Source organism: Sorex fumeus, unplaced genomic scaffold, assembly GCF_029834395.1.
Source record: "Sorex fumeus unplaced genomic scaffold, SorFum_2.1 ptg000110l, whole genome shotgun sequence".
NCBI classification, from domain to species: Eukaryota; Metazoa; Chordata; class Mammalia; order Eulipotyphla; family Soricidae; genus Sorex; species Sorex fumeus.
The window spans coordinates 3,576,052-3,592,439 of record NW_026606167.1 but is presented as its reverse complement, the minus strand read 5'-3'; the positions used below and the strand labels follow the sequence as shown (position 1 = coordinate 3,592,439).

Sequence of the window (16,388 nt, the reverse complement as noted above, 5' to 3'; positions counted from 1 at the left end):
AGCGATAGCACAGCGGGGAGGGCATTTGCCTTGCACACAGCCGACCCAGGTTCAATCCCCGGCATCCCGTATGGTCCCCCAAGCGCTGCCAGGAATAATTCCTGAGAGCAGAGCCAGGAGTAACAACCCCTGTGCATCACCAGGTGTGACCCCCCCAAAAAAAATGTAATTCTTGCGGTGGGGTTCCCCTCTGTAGAAATTAGGAGGTTCCTGAAGGTCCCCAGAGCCCTGTTTGTTGCCCGCTGAGGGGACAAAAGCGTCCTCTTCCACACACAAGTTCGAACCTTGCAGCACAGGTTTGAACAGCCTTGTCGGGCTTAGCTGCCCCTTATCGATGAGGCCTGCCCCCTCCGTAAAAGTGCCCTGTGTCACTCCAAGTGACACAGGGAAACCCAGCCATCCTTGCGCTTCCCCAGAGACCCTAGCCAGGAGAGCCGGAGCGCCACTCTTAGCCTACTCTGCCGAGGGGCCTGGAATAACGCTTCTGGGCGCTGAAAATACCAGACCTGGCCCCGGAGCTAATAGAAACAGGCACTGGCCCTCAAATAAAGGGGGTGGGGTAGGGAGATGCGGTGAGGCTCCAGTCACCCCGTGCCTAAGGATCTGAGCGGAAGATCTGAAGTGCCTCCTGGAGAAAGCAGGATGGAGCTGGGGGCAGGCTCCTCTCTGCCACTGGGCCCAGACACACGCCTTCCCAGGGTCCAGCCTCGGGGGATACCTCAGGACCCTGCAGAGAGGAGGGGCGATCTGGAGTCCAGGGCAGGGTCCTGACAGGCGACCAGAAGATGGAGACCAAGGACAGGGGTCTCGCCCTGAGGGCTCGCACTGCTTGGGTGGGGACAGGAGGAAGTGCAGAGGCAGCTTCGGAATTGCCAGGAAAGAGCCCGACTCCCTGAGCCGAGGGAACGGGGTCCCCGGGGATGAGCAGCCGGCAGACTTGCCACCTACCGGAGGGCGGCCGGCACTGCCAGGCAGCCTCCAGCTGGGGGTGGATGCCCGTGTTTTCCCATAGGGCGTCGGAAACGAAAGAGACGGGCAACAGGCCTCCACCTGAGTGACCCGGACCGCCCAGGGAGGGGCAGGGGGAGGGGGCGCGGGGCCGGTCTCTGCTCATTCGCCTTCTCAGCTTCTTTGATGCTTTCAAGGGTGGAAACACTGGATAATAAGATGCCCGGACTCAGTTGGACTCAGTTGGAGAGTCGAGTTTCCTGTAGAGTGGGGGAAGAAAAGGAGCCACCCGGGCGGGGGCACTGCGTGTACGAGCGAGTTGACTGCGGTTCCTCCTGTGAGGCTCGGAGGGAAACTGGGTGTCTGTGGAACTCAGTGCGGGGCCTGCAGGGCCAGGGCCGGTGTGATCGGGTCTCCTGCCTTGGGTACTGTTTGCGATCTTCGTCCTGTGACTCCCGTTTCTGGGACAGGAGAATATGGTCCCGGGCACTCCGGGAGTGTTAATACGGCCGTGGGGGTGAGGAGTGGCCGGTCAGTGGGGGGAATGGAGCTGCAGGCGAGGGGAAACTGAGGCCTCCGGTTTCACCAGCAAGGTGCATAGAGCGGGATGGGGCGTGCAGAGCCTCCAGACGCAGGTACGCTGCAGGGAAGTGGGTGCAGTTCCCTTCTTCCCTGCTCTCTGGCCCTCCTCACTCAGCCCCCAGTCCGAGACAGCCGGATGCCTTCCCTGGGGTCAGCCAGTGCCCCCATGGGTCCCCTCACCCACAGGTGACCCCTGCAGCTTTGGCTGCGGCGAGGGCTCCGCAGTGCCCCCACCCTGCTGGGGGACAACCCCCCCTTCCCCATCCTGCAATGAGGGGTCCCCAGACCCAGGCCAGCATGGAGCCCACCTGGTCCCACCCAGGCGCACTGCACCCCCCCCTGCCCGCCCCCAGCTGCTTAACAGATCCAGAGCCTGGAGTGGCCGGCTGGGTGCCACAGGCCTGCTCCCAGCCACAGCACCTCCCTTCTGCCAGGGCTCACCCACGTGCCTGCCCGCTGTCCCCAGCTCAGCTGCCCTCCCCTTGCCCCGCCCCCCTGAGCTGCCCTCTCCTCCCTGCCCCCACCTTGGCTTGTGGCCTTCCTGGAAAACTCCCACTTCCGGGGTTTCTGGAAAGCCACGCAACCCACAGGGGAGTGGGGGGGCCTCTCCGCCTCTGGCCCCGTCCCGCCCTTGGGCCCTGTGCCCTCAGGCCCTTTCCGCCCACCACTGCCGCTTCCCTGCTGAGCCCCGAGGAGGGTACAGCTCATGCACCAGAACCACTCTTGAGGGCCGGGCACCCCCCCAGGAAGGTGTTGGCCAGCTAACCCCAGCTCTGGCCTCCGGGGGACTGGACCCGACGCCTCACAGCTCTGCCCAGGTCACCTTTGGGGGCCGACGGCACTTGGTGTCCCTCGGAGGGGCTGGACTCCCCCCGCCCGAATGCGTCCAGCATGAGACACACTTGCTTCATCTCATATTTTATTATTTTTCTTACAAAAAGAAAGGCCTTCATAGCGTCATCTGTCTTACAAAAGAGAAAATACGAGTCCTTGTCTGCGTTCGGAAAGCGCTTTCCGGAACAAATGGGAAAGGCTTTCTCTTATAAATATATTTTACAAAACAAAACAAGTTCCTAAGTGTCCGTCTTCCAGTTTCTTCTCTGGGCTGCTCCCCGGGGCTGTGGCCCGTCCCCCGCGTCCCTGCTGCCCGGCGGGCCGTCTCCACTGGCCTGAGTCTCCGGGGTGGGTGGGGGGTCCTGGCTCCCTGCCCCAGACCTGTGACCAGCACTCGGCCGCCCCCACACTGTGCCGTTGCAGGGCCTCGGCGATCACGGCCAGTGCCCGCCTCCTAGACAAGGAGTCCACGTCCCAAAACTCGCCACGGTTACGTGGCCCTGCTGACCGTCCCTGGGCGCTGGGTGGCCCGCCAGGCCTAGATGTAGGGCTTCGAGGGCAGGGGCCCCTGGGGGCCGAGCCCAGGGTAACCCATAAGTGGCACCTCACACTCGGGCCCACCAGGCAGGGCGTCTCCCCTGCCCTCCATCACCTTGGGGCCCGGCTCCAGAGGGGCCTTCACCCCCTCCAGTTCCAGGGGCCCCGCGCCGGGCACTCCCTGCCCCTTGCCCTGGGCCGCGGCCGCCGCACGCCCCCGCCTCACGCAGTAGGCGGCCCCCACGGCAGCCAGCACGGCCAGCAGCACTGCGGCCAGCGCAGGGGCGATGAGCAGGGGCAGGTTGTCCTGGCGGGCCTGGGTGACCGGGGCATGGTTGGGGCGCGTAGCCGGTGGGGTGCGGGCCTCTCCGCATGCCTCCTCGCCCTCGGGCAGCTGCCCCGCCCCCAGCGGCCGCACGCAGATGGCGTAGGTGGTATTAGGCCGCAGCTGGGTGACCGTGTACTCGGCCAGCGAGGCGGGCAGCCGCAGCGTCACGGGCCGCTTGTCGGGGCCCGACAGGCTGCGATAGGTAAGGCGCAGGCCACGGGGCTGCCCGGGATCCCGCAGGGCGCGGCGCAGGGCCACGCGCAGGGAGCTGGGGCTGGCTGGCTCGATGCCCAGTGGTGGCGGCCGGGGCGGCCGGGCAGTGGCAGGGGCCGGGCTGGGCTCCACGGAGTTCTCGCACGCCGGGCCAGTGAAGCCCGCGGGGCACAGGCAGGCGGGGACGCGGCCAGGGAGGCAGGTGCCCCCGTGGAGACAGGTGGGCTCAGGGCAGGCGGGGGGCAGCGGGGCTGGCCCCGCGGAGGGGAGGGCAGCCGGGGGCAGGCTGGGCACATGGGCGGGCGGCTCCGAGGGCCCGAGGGGACTGGGCGCCGGGCTGGCAGGGGCCCGCGGGGTGGACGGCCCCCGCGTGGGCCCGCTAGTGGGCACGGCCGCGGTGGTGGTGGTCGCCGGGCAGCCGAAGTCGGCGTAACTCAGGTCCAGGAGCAGCTGGCCGGCGTTCTTGGGCGGGAAGTGGCAGCGCGTCTCCTCGGGGCTGGCCAGGGTCACGCGGCTGTCCCGCACCCAGGGCCCGAACCAGCTCAGGGGGCACACGCAGTTGAAGGGGTTGCGGGCGGCCGCCAGGAGCCGCAGGCTGGGCAGGAGGCCCGCCAGCTCGGGGGGCAGCGCCCGCAGGCTCAGGCCACTGAGGTCCAGTTCCTGCAGGCCGGCCAGGCCCGCCAGGTCCTCGGGCCGCAGCTGGGCGATGCGGGCATTGCCGGCCAGCTGCAGGCGGGTCAGGCCCCGCAGGCTGCGCAGGGCGGGGGGCACGCGCTCCAGCTGGTTGTCGCCCACGTCCAGGTCGTGCAGGTTCCGCAGGCGGCCCAGGAGCCCCTCGTCCAGGTCCCTCAGCCCCAGGCCGGCCAGCCCCAGCACCTCCACGCTGGCTGTGTCCAGGGAGCCGGGCTCCAGCGCGGCCAGGGGGTTGTGGCTGAGGTCCAGCAGCAGCAGGCGGGGCAGGTGCAGCGGGGGCAGCGTGCGCAGCTCATTGTGCGACAGCTTGAGCTCCAGGAGGCGGCCGAGCGCGTGGAAGGCGCCGGGCTGGATGTGGCGCAGGTGGTTGCGGCCCAGGTAGAGGCGCTCCAGGCGACGCAGGCCGCGGAACGTGTCGTTGGTGATCTCGCGCAGCCGGTTGGCTGTGAGGTCCAGGTTGCTGAGGCCGGCGAGCGGCTGGAAGACGCCGCCCGGCAGGCTGGCGATCTGGTTCTGAGACAGGTCCAGGAGCTGAAGGCCCGGCAGGCCCGCGAAGCTGCCCTCGTGCAGCGTGGTGATGTTGTTCTCGAACACGTACAGTTCGGCCGTGTCAGGGGGCACGTCGGTGGGCACCGTGGCTCCCCGGCGGGCGGTGCAGAGGACGGCCCGCGGCTGGCTGCACTGACAGCCGGAGGGGCAGCCCTGCCCGGGCCGGGGGGCCAGCAGCAGCAGCAGCAGCAGCAGCGGGGGCGGCGGGGGCTGGGGGCTCCTGGGGCGCATCTTCTGGTCCCTGGGAGCCGAGAGGACAGCGGGCGGTGGTGAGTCAGGGCCCCTGGGACGGCCACACCATGCACCATGCGGCCCCCGGCCCCCCTCCCAGACCATGTGACTCAGCCCCCAGCGCCGCCCTGCCCCATGGGCCCCGCTTGGACCGCTTGGACCGCGCCACACCCGCCGTCACAGGGCTGGGGGGCAGAGGGGGGCCTGTGTGCCTCAGCGCCGACCACAAACAAGCCCTGCAGGCTCCAGGCCCCCCCCCGAGTGTGCCGAGGTGCGGGGACTGCGGTGGGCCCCGCGGCGTCTGGCCCGAGTGCCCGGGTGGGTAGCCGGCCCAGCGCGTAAGTGGAGAAGTGGCTGCCCCGGGCCAGGCCCCGCCACGCTCCGCCGTCCTCAGAGAGCAGAGACTTCAGGACCGGTTGGGCCCTCCCTGCGCCAGGATGGGGCCGGGGGAGGGTCCCGCTGTGTGTGTGTGGGGAAACCTCTGGTTTTCAGATCCCCTCTCTGGCTCGGACAGGGCAGCTGCCTGGGCTCCCGCGGCCGAACCGTTCCTTGCCGTCCTTCCCGCCTCTCCCTAGAAGGAGGCTGGCATAGGTCCCAGGTGACAGAGGAAAGGGGGATCCGCTGACCGCGTCCAGCTGTGACTGCCCCTCGCGGCCCACCCCCAGGGCCCCTCAGAGCCGCCTCTTCTCCCCACCAGGCGCCTCCTGTTCACACAAGGGCCTTTTGTGTGGGGCTCGGCCTCCCCTCCCCCACCTGGCCGCCAGACAGGTAACAGCCCCCCACCCTGTGCAGAGTCTCGGCTGTCCCCATGAGGGTCCCAGAGCCCACCCCGCTCGCTCGCTGGCCTTGACCTTGCAAGCACGGGGCGGGGGTGCCCCCTCAGACAAACGCCCCTATCGGAACCGCCTTGTCCCGCCTGCTGGCACTGCTACCGAGGGGCTTGTCCCCACCCCCACTCTGCCCTCGCTGACTCAGAGGGTGGGGCCTGGCTTCCAGATGTGGACTGAGCGCCTGCTGCCCGCCGCCGCCCCCCACGTGGACGGGGGTGGGGCAGGTCAGGCAGGGTCAGCCAGGAGCAGCCAGACTCCGCTAGGAGGGGATCTGCGCGTGGCCAGCCCGGCCCCTGGGGCCTCACCCAGGGTCACAGACAGGCCCAGCCATGCCCCCACAGGCTGAGAGCCAGGGGCGCTGCCCACCCCACTGGACACAGCTGGTCACTCGAGTCCTAGAGCATCCCCAGGGTGGGCAGGGATGCGCGGGTGTCTCAGCCCTCCCCCACTGCCCCTTAGGGTCTGCTGGTCAGCGGGAGGCCCTGCTGTCCGGTGCTTGTCTCGGGCACACACCCTCCGTGCCGGGTTAGCTGACACCAGGGGTGGGGAGGGTCCTGGGTTGGGGGCTTGCTTCTGGAAGGAGGGGGTGAGTAACCTCCCCTGGCTTACCGTGTCCACACGTGACCCCATGGGGGGGCAGAGGAGGGGCTCTGAGTCAGGACAACCTCATCTCAGAGGCCTGCGACCCAGCCCCAGAGTGACCCTGTCAGATCTGGGATGGGTGTGGCTCAGGGCTCGCCCTGCTGGCAGACGGGACAGCCAGCGCTCCTGTCACAGCGCCCCCGACCAGGGCTGTGTGCAGGGTCCGACCCCGCGGCTCTGGGCCTCCAGCGCCGAGCTCCTGAGCTCCACGGGCCGGCCTGGCCATGGGCCAGCCCAGGAGGCTGCCAACACCCCCCTCACCCCCCCGCAGGCGGGACGGTGCCGGCGGCCAGCCCGGCTGGCTCCGGTTTCGCTGACGTGGCTCAGGCGGCTCAGGGCCTGGCCTGGCCCGCCCACCTCCCCCTCCCCAAGGGGCAGTGAGGTGGGGGCTATATCCTGGACCCACGCGAAGTAATGGGGGGGCTGTGACCCTGCTCTCCTGCCCAGCTCAGGGGCTCCCTGACTCTCCATCTGCCGCCCGGTCCCCAGGCCTGCCGGACATCCCGGGGATGCCCGGTGGGCATGCGCTCTCTGTGGCAGAGCCTGGGCAGGGGGTGGCAGAGAGGCCACCTGGTTCCTGACCAGGGAGGCCCCTGCCTGGCCCTGGGTGGGCACCTCGGTGACTTGGCACAGCCAGACCGGTCTGCTGGGAGCCGACCGGTGACTCAGGCTGGTGTCCTGCACCCGCGGGCCCCAGGGCAGCGGGACAGGTGCCACTCTGCCCCAGAGCAGTGTGGTGGCGAGGCCCCAATTAGAAGGGGGCCGGCCTGGGTGCCACTGTTGGCACGTGTAGGGCTGATGCCGCAGGGCCGGGCTGACACGGCCAGGCTAACCCTCCAGCCCTCCCCGCCTCCTCCAGACCCCACCCAGAGCCAAGCGCCCATCAGGGGAGGCCCCAGCCTGCAATTAACCCTGAAGGTGCCGCAGAGAGGCCTGAGTCACCCAGCCGGCCGGGGAATGTGACGGCGGTGGCCCAGAGGGGGCTGAGCCTGTCCTGTCCTCTCTGGGCCTTCTGGACGGTGGCAGGTGGGTGTGGCTGGGGGGGCTGGAACCTGCCCCTGCCCCGTGGGTCTCCCCTGGCGCCGCTGCCCATCCAGGCCTGGGGCCCAGGGCCAGGAGGGCCCTGTGACCCGCCAGCCCCAGCCCAGCCCGGCAGTGGAGGCAGCTCCCAGCCAGCTTTCCGCCCTCCTTAATTAAATCTCTCAGGCAGCCTCTGAGGAATGTCAGCGCCAGAGCCGCACTGGCCCCCTCGCCTGCCCTCACCCCCCTGACTTGCGGTGGCCACGGGGCCTCCCCAGCCTCCTCAGACCCAGGGAGGCTGGAATGAGGAACAGTCGGGAGGCCTGTGGACCGGCCCCGCTGAGCGAGTGCCACAGCCCGACCGACTCTGGAATGTGGAACCCGATAAAGGAAGAGGCCAGCGCCTGCCCCCGCACTCCTGCCCGCCCCCACACCCGGCCCCACGCGTCACGCGCAGACACACGCCCACTGGCCACGCTCTGACACACACTCGCCTTCGCACCCTGCCTGCAGGAACTCGCGGATTCCTCAGCAGTGAGGGGAGCTGGTTTTCTTGGCAGCACTGGGCTTTGGGGTCCCAGGCCTGGGTGGGGACTCTGAGGTGCGCTTAGGGGGGCTCTGCGGGGGTCACTGACCCCTTCCCATGAGCGCAGGGACCACTGGCCCCTGGCACCGAGTCAGGGCTGGAACTGCCACCTGGGCCTGGTTGCCCGGCCCAGGAGTGGGGGCCACTGGCTGCCCCCTGCACCCCTGCTGCTGTGGCCCCGCATCGGCCTGCACCCATCACCTGCCACCCTGTGCTGGGCACTGCCGAGGGGCTTCCAGGGTCTGGAGAGGGGTCCCGGCCTGCGCGGGAAGCTGTGGGGTGAGGCTGAGGCTGTGACACGCCGGCCCCCGCCTGGCACGCGTGTGCTCATCCTCCTTCCCGGGGCCCGGGAAGAGCCAGATAATGGTCTGGAGGGGATCCAGCTGGGCTGCTCATTACCAGAACCTTCTTCCTGCCTCTGACACTCTGTTTACAGAAGCTCGGGGGCTGAGTCCCCAGGGAGAGGAGCGCAAACCCTGGGGGACAGCGCTCCCCTCCCCCCCAGCCCGCCTCCGTCCCGTGGGGCCCGACCAGCAGCTGGGATCGTGCTGGACCTCACGCTGCCCATCGGGTCAGCCCCCATGAACCCCACATCCAAAGTGCAGCCCGCGAAGGAGGGACCCGCACAATCTAGTCCCCGCCCCCCAGCCCTGGACCAGGGACGGTGCATGCGGGACTGGCCAGCGAGGGTCTCACCCGCCCTCAGTGCAGACGGCAGGCAAGGGGGCACTGGGATGCTCGGTGCCTCCCTCTCCCACCTCACAGCCTCCAGCCGGGTCCCAGCGGGACAGGGCAGAGGCGGTCAGTGACCTGGGGATGGTAATTGTTAACCAACAGGGTGAGGCAGAAACCTTGGCACAAACTCGCTGGCCTGCTGGTGACCACAGGGGCGCCGAGCAGCCTGGCCCCTGGGACACAAAGGACAGAACCGCTCCTGGCCGCGGAGCCCACAGCTGGAGGAAAGACCCTTCCCTGACCCGGGCAGCGATGGGCACCCCGACCTGCTCCCTGGGCAGGAGGCCTCCGGTGCCCTCCAGGTTACCCTCCCGGTCTGCACACCTGTGGCTGGACTCTTAGGGTGACAAGGTGCTCAGGGCTCAGGCAGCCTGTCCAGGCCCAGAAGCTGACCCACCCCCTTGAGGAAATAGTAACCCGGCCTGGGGCTTGGCCGCAGGGGCCCAGCCATCGCCAGGGGGGTTTGATTCATAAAACTGGTCGTGCTGGAGGGCCGTGGGAGGAGGAAGCGGGCAGGGAGGGGGTGTTTATTTTGTCTGCTTGCAGTAGCCCAGCCAGGAGCCCCGCACACACCCACCCGCGCGGGGCTGCTGCGGCGCCCGGGACAGGGACCGGCCGGGGGAGCGCGCGGGGCTGGGCCCACGCGCGCCCTCCTGGGTCCACGCGCGCCCTCCTGGGGGCTTACGCGCCCGCCCCGGGGTCCGCTCCCACCCGCCCCGGGGGTGCGCACGTCTCGAGGTCCGCGCCCACCCTCCCCGGGGTCCGTGCGCGCCCGCCCCGAGGGTCCACGCACACCCGCCCCGGGGTCCGCTCCCACCCGCCCCGGGGGTCCACGCGCGCCCACCCCGGGGTCCGCGTCCGCCCGCCCCGCGTTCCACGCGCGCCCGCCCCGGGGTCCGCGCCCGCGCGCCCGCCCCGGGGGTCCGCTCCCACCCCTCCGGGGCTCCGCGCCGCCCTCCCCGGGCTCCGCGCGCGAGGACGCTCCCGGCCACTCACCGGGCGGCGCGGGCCGCGGCCTCGGTGCTTCCCGGCCGCCGGCCCGAGGCTCCTGGCGCGTCCCCGCCCGCGCGCGCTGCCCAGTCCTGCTGGCCGGGGGCGGGGCCGCCTTCCATTGGCCGGGCCCGGCGGGGGCGGGGCCGCCTCTCCGCGCCGCTCCGCTCGGAGGGCCCCGGGACAGCAACCTGGTGGTCACCCGCCCCCTCCGCTCCGGTGGGCAGCACCTTCGGAGTCCCGGGCCTCGGTACCCCCGCCACTAAAGGGCCCCAGAAAGTCCCCGTGCGATGTGGCGCGGGTGGGCCCCTGCACCCCGACCCGCGCTGCAGTGAGCTCTGAGCGCGGAGCACCAATGGGTGACCTCCACCCCCAGCAGGGGCCAGAGACCCAGGACGGCAGGGCGCTTGCCTGCTTGCGTAAGGCCTCCCCGGGTTCCCTGCCCGGACTCTCGTAGTGCCCGTGCCCACGCAGGGTGACCTGTGAGTGTGCAGGGCAGGAGGAGGCCCTGCACACCCCTGAGGGAGACCCCCAAGTCAAAGCCCACCTGGAAACGTTCTCATCTGGCCACACAAGCCTTCTGGCCACCTCCTGCGTCCAGCTTCTGGTGTTGGGTCGGGGTTCTGGGGTCCTTTCAGCACTTTGGTGTCCAGTGAAGGGGACTGAGACTTGGTTTGGGGAGGTGACTGACCACAGCTGCCTCCGTAGTCTGTTACCAAAGACTGTATGTGTGTGAGTGTGTGTGCGCGCGCGTGTGTGCATGTGTGTGGGTGTCTGTGTCTGTGTCTGTGGATATGTGTATGTGTGTTTCTGTGTGTGTGCACGTGTCTGTCTGTATGTTTCTGCGTGCTTGTGTTTCTGTGTGTGTCAGTGTGTGTTTCTGTGTGGTCTGTGTCTGTGTGTGGGTCTGTGTCTGTGTGTGCATGTGTGTGTGTCTGTCAGTGTGTGTGCGCGTGTGTACCTGCGTGTGTGTCTGTGTTGGGGGGTTTCAGGCTGCTGCTCATGTGACTCCTTAATGAGAGAAGGGGGCAGTACCAGGGGCAGACCTTGCTCAGAAAAATCCCCTATCTCTGAGGACTGCAGGGGACACTCTCCATTCCACACTTGCGGCTGGGCAGGCCTCCTCCAAGCCTCTGGGCACCCAGCTTGGTTCCCAGCTGCCCCAGGGACAGTGGCCACTCCCCTTCCAAGCCTGCCTGCAGCCGAAGCACTTGGTCAAGGCTGGTCGGGGCTTGGGGGGCTTTGCATGGCCCTGGGAGGACTCGGTCCCTTGCAGAGGGGTGGCGGCCTCCGTGGCCAGCTGGTCCCAGGGGTAACCCCAGCTTGCAGCCTCCTGCCCCGCTGGGGGAGGCACCTCTCCCCCACACTGCATATGAGTCTTGGTCCATGTGCGTGAGGCCCTGGCTTGTTACCCTCTGCTTTGGGCCAGGGCTGGCACTGACCCTCAGGCGAGTCTCATTTGGCCTAAATGGGACTTTTTCTTAAAAAAAAAAAAAAAAGTTGAAGCCGCTGCCAACACTGAAAACTCCTCGCCTTTCAGTTTAGAACGGGACTTCCCGGCTTGTGTTGCACGGGACGGGGGCTAGGGCTGAGGGTCAGCTACCCCGGGGACCAGGCGCCTTCCCCGCACCACACCTGGTGCCCCCGGCCCCTGCCCTGCCGTCCTCTGTCCCTGCTCTCAGGAGTGGCCACGGATGCACCCGGGCCTGCTCCAAGGACTGGAAGCCTGATTCTCTCAGGGAACAGGGTCTTTTCTTCGTGGGGGGTGACCCCTAGTTGAGTGCTCAGGGAGTAAGTAGTTCCGGGATTGAACTCGGGCTCCCGTGCGCCAGAGCAAGTGCTCTAGCCCCGGGGCCTTCTCCCAGCCCCTGAGGTTGGGGCCAGAGCAGTAGTGCAGCAGGGAAGAGCTGTCCTGACACTCGGCCGACCTGGGTTCTATCCCCGGCATCCCAGAGGGCAGGAGTGATACCTGAGTGCCGAGCCAGGAGTCAGCCCTGAGCACCCCCAGATGCGACTCCCCTCAACAAAAGGAAAGAGCTAGAAGTGTATTCACACAGGGGCCACTGCAGAGCCCAGCTGGAGGTGTGGGGGCTGCGCGGTGGCCGGGCCTTGGGGACAGAGACCCCCACAGCCTCAAGCACTCCTGCACCCTAGGTTCACGGGCCGAGTCTGGAGACCCCGAGTGGTCTTGAGGCTGTACCCGTTAGAGCCAGTGACGGCGTGGGGTAGGGGCGCTCAGGTACTCCAGTGCTGGGAGATGGGTCCGGGAAGGGGGGCGGCTGGGCTGCGCTGGCCCAGGGCAGACGGGTCGGCAGGACTCGGGGCGGACTGGCTCTTCCTGGCAGACACCCAGGGACTTTCAGCGCTTGTGAAGTCCAGAATTGCCTGAGCAGCCGCAGGCGCATCCATGGCCGCTCCTGAGAGCAGGGGACAGAGGACGGCGGCCAGGGCCAGCGACAGGGGCGCACCAGGTGTGGCCCCAGGGAAGGTGCCTGGTCCCCGGGCCAGCTGCCACTCAGCCCCAGCCCCATTCCAGTGGGGTGACCGGGAAGCCAGCCCCTCCCGGACTCCAGGCACAGACAGGGAGGGGCAAAGGGGCTCGCCTGGCCCCGCACCCCCCCTCCCACCCTCGCGTTCCTGCCCCTGACTCGGCCTGCCCTCCCAAGGCCCCGGGGTCACACCTGCACGTTATTGGCCAACGCTCAGGGCTGGGTGCCATGACCCCGTTTCCTGGCCCGTGCCAGGCGGGCCCCCATGCTCTGCCTGCTGAAGCTGCCCAGGCGGCTCTGCCCGGGGCCAGGGGACTGGCCCGACCTGCTGGGAAGCTTGCCCTGCCCTACGAGACTTCCTGCCTGCGCCTGAGTCAGGGGCTGCTGCCCTGCGGCGGGCAGGGCCCCCGAAGGTGGGAGCCCACGGGCAGGACTGCAGGTCTGTCCAGCCCCGCCCTCTGTGCCCAGGCCACCTTCTGCCTGAGGCTGCCTCGTGCCTGACGGCCCTCAGACGAGACATGATGGGCCTCGCTTCTCGTCCCAGGCGAGGCCAGCGGGCATCCTGCACACACCCGTGGCACCTGGGGGGCCCGAGGGGTGGGCACAGACCAACCGACCCAGGACCTGAGGACAGCACCGACAGCAGGCCCTGGAGGCAGCATGGGTGCCCCGGCCGTGGGGACACACCCCTGTGTCCTCCGCCCCATGCCCGCAGACAGTGGCCAGGCTGTGGTCAGCCCAGGTCAGGCAGACACGCCCTGGCCGCGGGGTAATTAGAGGCCTGCTCACTCCAGGTGGCCGCGTCCGGGAAGTGCGGAGCGAGGGTCGAGGTGGGGTGTGGGCAGCGGCTGTGGCTGGGCCCCCGCAAGGGCGGGGCTGCCCGAGGCATCGGTGCTGGGGTGGGCTCAGGTTTGAGGGGCTCCCAAAGCAGAAACCGGAACTACTCCCACTGGAAGGCCCCAGGGCTGCAGGGGACCCCCAGGGAGCGTTAGTGACTGGGAAAGACAGGTCCTAGTCCCCCAGTTCCCAGTCATTGTCCTCTCTGGATACAGAGAGGAACCCAGCCCAGCCCGCTCAGGATATGGGGGTGCTCAGGGCCGGGGGGCAGGGCGGGGCTCGGGGCCAGGGGACGGGGAAGGCTCAGGGGGTCGGGGCAGTTCAGGACTTGGGGTGGAGGGCACTGTGGGGTGCACGGAGGTCAGGGGGCAGCTTGGGGTCAGAGGCAGGGCGGGCTCACAGCGTGGGGGGTCTGTCTGCCTCAGCTCCGTCAGGTCTCCGAGCAGACGGGCCACCACTAGGCTGATGGCGCAGGGCAGGAGGGCACATGGGCCAGCCACCACCTGCTCTTGGTGCCGAGTCGGGTGCAGGGTCCGGGGGCAGCCCTTCGAGAAGCTGCCCTGGCACCTGGTGAAGGAGGGGCTGTGGGCGTGGGGGAGAGCAGTGGGCTCGCAGGGTAGAGGGGTGTGGCGACGGGGCTTGTTGCGGCCCCTATCCCCCTGCGCCCTGTGCCCACCTTGGCTTCACCCCTCCAGGCCTCTGCTGCCCCTGCTGGACGCAGACTCAGGACTCCTGGTCCTGGCGGGGAAGGTGAGTGGGGGCTGCCTTTGTCCTTCCCAGCCGACCGGAAACGGGGCACAGCAGGACACACTTGCCCTCCCCCAAGAGGACCTGGGGGTGCTCGGGTCCACACCTGCCCGTGGGACCCAGGGCAGCCGGGGGTGTGTGTCAGGGTGCTTAGGTGGCTCCTTCCAGGGGGAGACGCAGCTGTACTGCTACGAGGTGGTCCCGCAGCCGCCGGCGCTGAGCCCCGGTGAGTCCCGCCCGCCCTGGTCCCATCCACCTCCGCCCTGGCCCCACGCTCACAGCCCCCCCACCCCGTGTCCCCACAGTGACCCAGTGTGTGCTGGAGAGCGCGCTGCGGGGTGCGGCCCTGGCCCCGCGGCGGGCGCTGGCGGTCCTGGGCTGCGAGGTGCTGCGTGTCCTGCAGCTGGGCGACACGGCCATCCTGCCCGTCAGCTTCCACGTGCCCCGCAAGGTGAGGCCCGGGCGTGGGCGGGGGGCCGCGGGGGTCCCTGGCATCTCGGTAGCAGCATGGCACTCTCCCCGCAGGCCGTGCAGTTCCACGAGGACCTCTTCCCGGACACGGCGGGCTGCGTGCCCGCGGCCGACGCCCCCGCCTGGTGGACTGGGAGCGACCAGCAGGTAGGACCCGCCAGCAGCCCCCTGGGCCCCCCCCCCCCCAGGGAGCCCTGTCCAGCTGGGGTTGTCTCACTCCACCCAGGTGCTGAGGGTCAGCCTGGACCCTGCCCGCCGCCCCATCCCCAGCTTCACGTCCAGCCTGCTGCGCCCCCAGGACCCGCCCTCGGCGGCAGCCACAGCTGTGGACACACCAAGTGCCACAGACCCAAATGTGAGTGGAGACTGCTCCGCCCGCGGGAGCCCCCACCCCCGCCAGACCCTGCCCTCCCTCTCTTCCCCCTCCCGCGCCCAGGGACACCACAGCTGGCCCCGTGGGCTCCGGCCAAGCGCGTGTGTCTCTCACAGGAGGCGCCGTCCTCCCCCGCCAGCTCTCTGACCTCGCCATCCACACCGTCCAGCCTGGGCCCTTCACTCTCCAGCACCAGTGGCATCGGCACCAGCCCCAGCCAGCGGTCACTGCACAGCCTGCTGGGTCAGTGTGCGTGCGGGCCCCAGGCGCCGGCCACTCTCCCCACGGGCCAGAGACATGGGACCCCGGCCAGCTGGAGTATAAACCCCGACACCCCCGGGACCCTGAGCGTCACTGCTTGAGGCTCAGACACAAACCAGCCTCGGGGCCACTCCTGTGCATCCTGGACCTGGGACTGGTCCCCAGGGCTTCCGCCTGCCAGGTTGCCCCACTGTGCGCCAGCCCTGCCCTCCCACTCTCGACTTTTTGGGGGCTGCCCACTAGGCCGCACTGCCCCCCCCCCCCCCCGCTCTGACTCTGTGCCCCCGCTGGGGCGGCCAGGGTTCTGACGTGACCTGGACCACCGGCCTCCACAGGCCCCAGTTCCAGGTTCCGGCACGCGCAGGGCACCGTCCTGCACCGAGACCGCCACATCACCAATCTCAGGGGCCTCAACCTGACCACACCCGGCGAGAGCGACGGCTTCTGTGCCAACCGGCTGCGCGTGGCCGTACCCCTGCTCGGCAGTGGGGGGCCGGTGGCTGTGCTGGAGGTGAGGGGGCCCTGCCCTCTCTGGTCCTGGGTTTGCAGATTGGGGCCCCCTCCCGGGGGTCTCAGGGGCCGGGTGGGTTACTGCCATGTAAGGGGGCTCTGAGCACTGCCGGTGCCGAGTCCAGGTCTCCCGGGCCCCACTGCTGTGGGCCTTGCTGCCTGCTGCCCCTTCCCTTTCTGGGGCCTCGGTGGACCCTGGGAGACGGCACATGGGGACCACTGCCCGCGCCTCCCACAGCTGCAGAAGCCTGGCCGCCTGCCCGACACGGCACTGCCCACGCTGCAGAACGGGGCCGCCGTCGCCGACCTGGCCTGGGACCCCTTCGACCCCCAACGGCTTGCCGTGGGTAAGGAGGCCGTTGCTGGGCTGGAGCAAGTTCCCCGGGGTGGGGGCGAGGGGTCCTGACGGGGTTCTGATGTGGCCCCCATTCCCCATGCAGCTGGTGAGGACGCCAGGATCCGACTATGGCGGGTGCCCCCGGACGGCCTGGAGGCCACGCTCACCACGCCCGAGGCCGTGCTCACAGGTCAGGGCCCACATGGGGGCTGCGGCCCGGAGTCGGGGCAGGGGCTCAGCCTCTTCCGCCTTCCCCCCAGGCCACACGGAAAAGATCTACTCTGTGCGCTTTCACCCACTGGCGGCCGACGTGCTCGCTTCCTCCTCCTACGACCTCACGGTCCGTGTCTGGGACCTGAGCGCCGGTGCCGAGCGCCTGAGGCTGCAGGGCCACCATGACCAGGTCAGCCTGGTATCACCGAGCCGGTGACGGAGCTGGGGGCCCGCCCTGCGTCCCCGCCCCCCTCACGGCCCTGCCTGCTCCCCAGATCTTTGGCCTGGCCTGGAGTCCCAACGGGCAGCAGCTGGCCACAGTGTGTAAGGATGGACGCGTACGGGTCTATGCGCCCCGAAGCGGCCCAGAGCCCCTGCAGGTGAGACAGTGGCCTGGGGTGGGCGGCTCAGCCAGGCAGGGCAGGGCCTCAC

At 69.2% G+C, this 16,388-nt stretch overlaps 2 protein-coding genes across 3 annotated transcripts in view; one reads left to right on the top strand and one right to left on the bottom strand.

Annotated features, from left to right (window-relative positions):
* Positions 1-16,388, top strand: part of CORO7 (coronin 7) — a 40,778-nt gene that overhangs the window by 17,008 nt on the left and 7,382 nt on the right. For both annotated transcript variants that reach the window (XM_056134978.1, XM_056134976.1), the window contains exons 10-20: positions 13,740-13,794; positions 13,960-14,017; positions 14,097-14,242; positions 14,317-14,409; positions 14,489-14,617; positions 14,752-14,878; positions 15,232-15,407; positions 15,645-15,753; positions 15,847-15,933; positions 16,004-16,146; positions 16,232-16,336. In XM_056134978.1, coding sequence (XP_055990953.1) covers positions 13,740-13,794; positions 13,960-14,017; positions 14,097-14,242; positions 14,317-14,409; positions 14,489-14,617; positions 14,752-14,878; positions 15,232-15,407; positions 15,645-15,753; positions 15,847-15,933; positions 16,004-16,146; positions 16,232-16,336 — 1,228 coding nt within the window. The remainder of the gene's footprint in view (positions 1-13,739; positions 13,795-13,959; positions 14,018-14,096; positions 14,243-14,316; positions 14,410-14,488; positions 14,618-14,751; positions 14,879-15,231; positions 15,408-15,644; positions 15,754-15,846; positions 15,934-16,003; positions 16,147-16,231; positions 16,337-16,388) is intronic.
* On the bottom strand, positions 2,433-9,808 carry VASN (vasorin). The gene is made up of 2 exons (XM_056134985.1): positions 9,725-9,808; positions 2,433-4,925 (listed from the first exon to the last, which is right to left on the bottom strand). Exon 2 carries the CDS (start codon positions 4,913-4,915, stop codon positions 2,903-2,905), a length of 2,013 nt encoding a protein of 670 aa, XP_055990960.1. The 5' UTR covers positions 4,916-4,925; positions 9,725-9,808; the 3' UTR covers positions 2,433-2,902.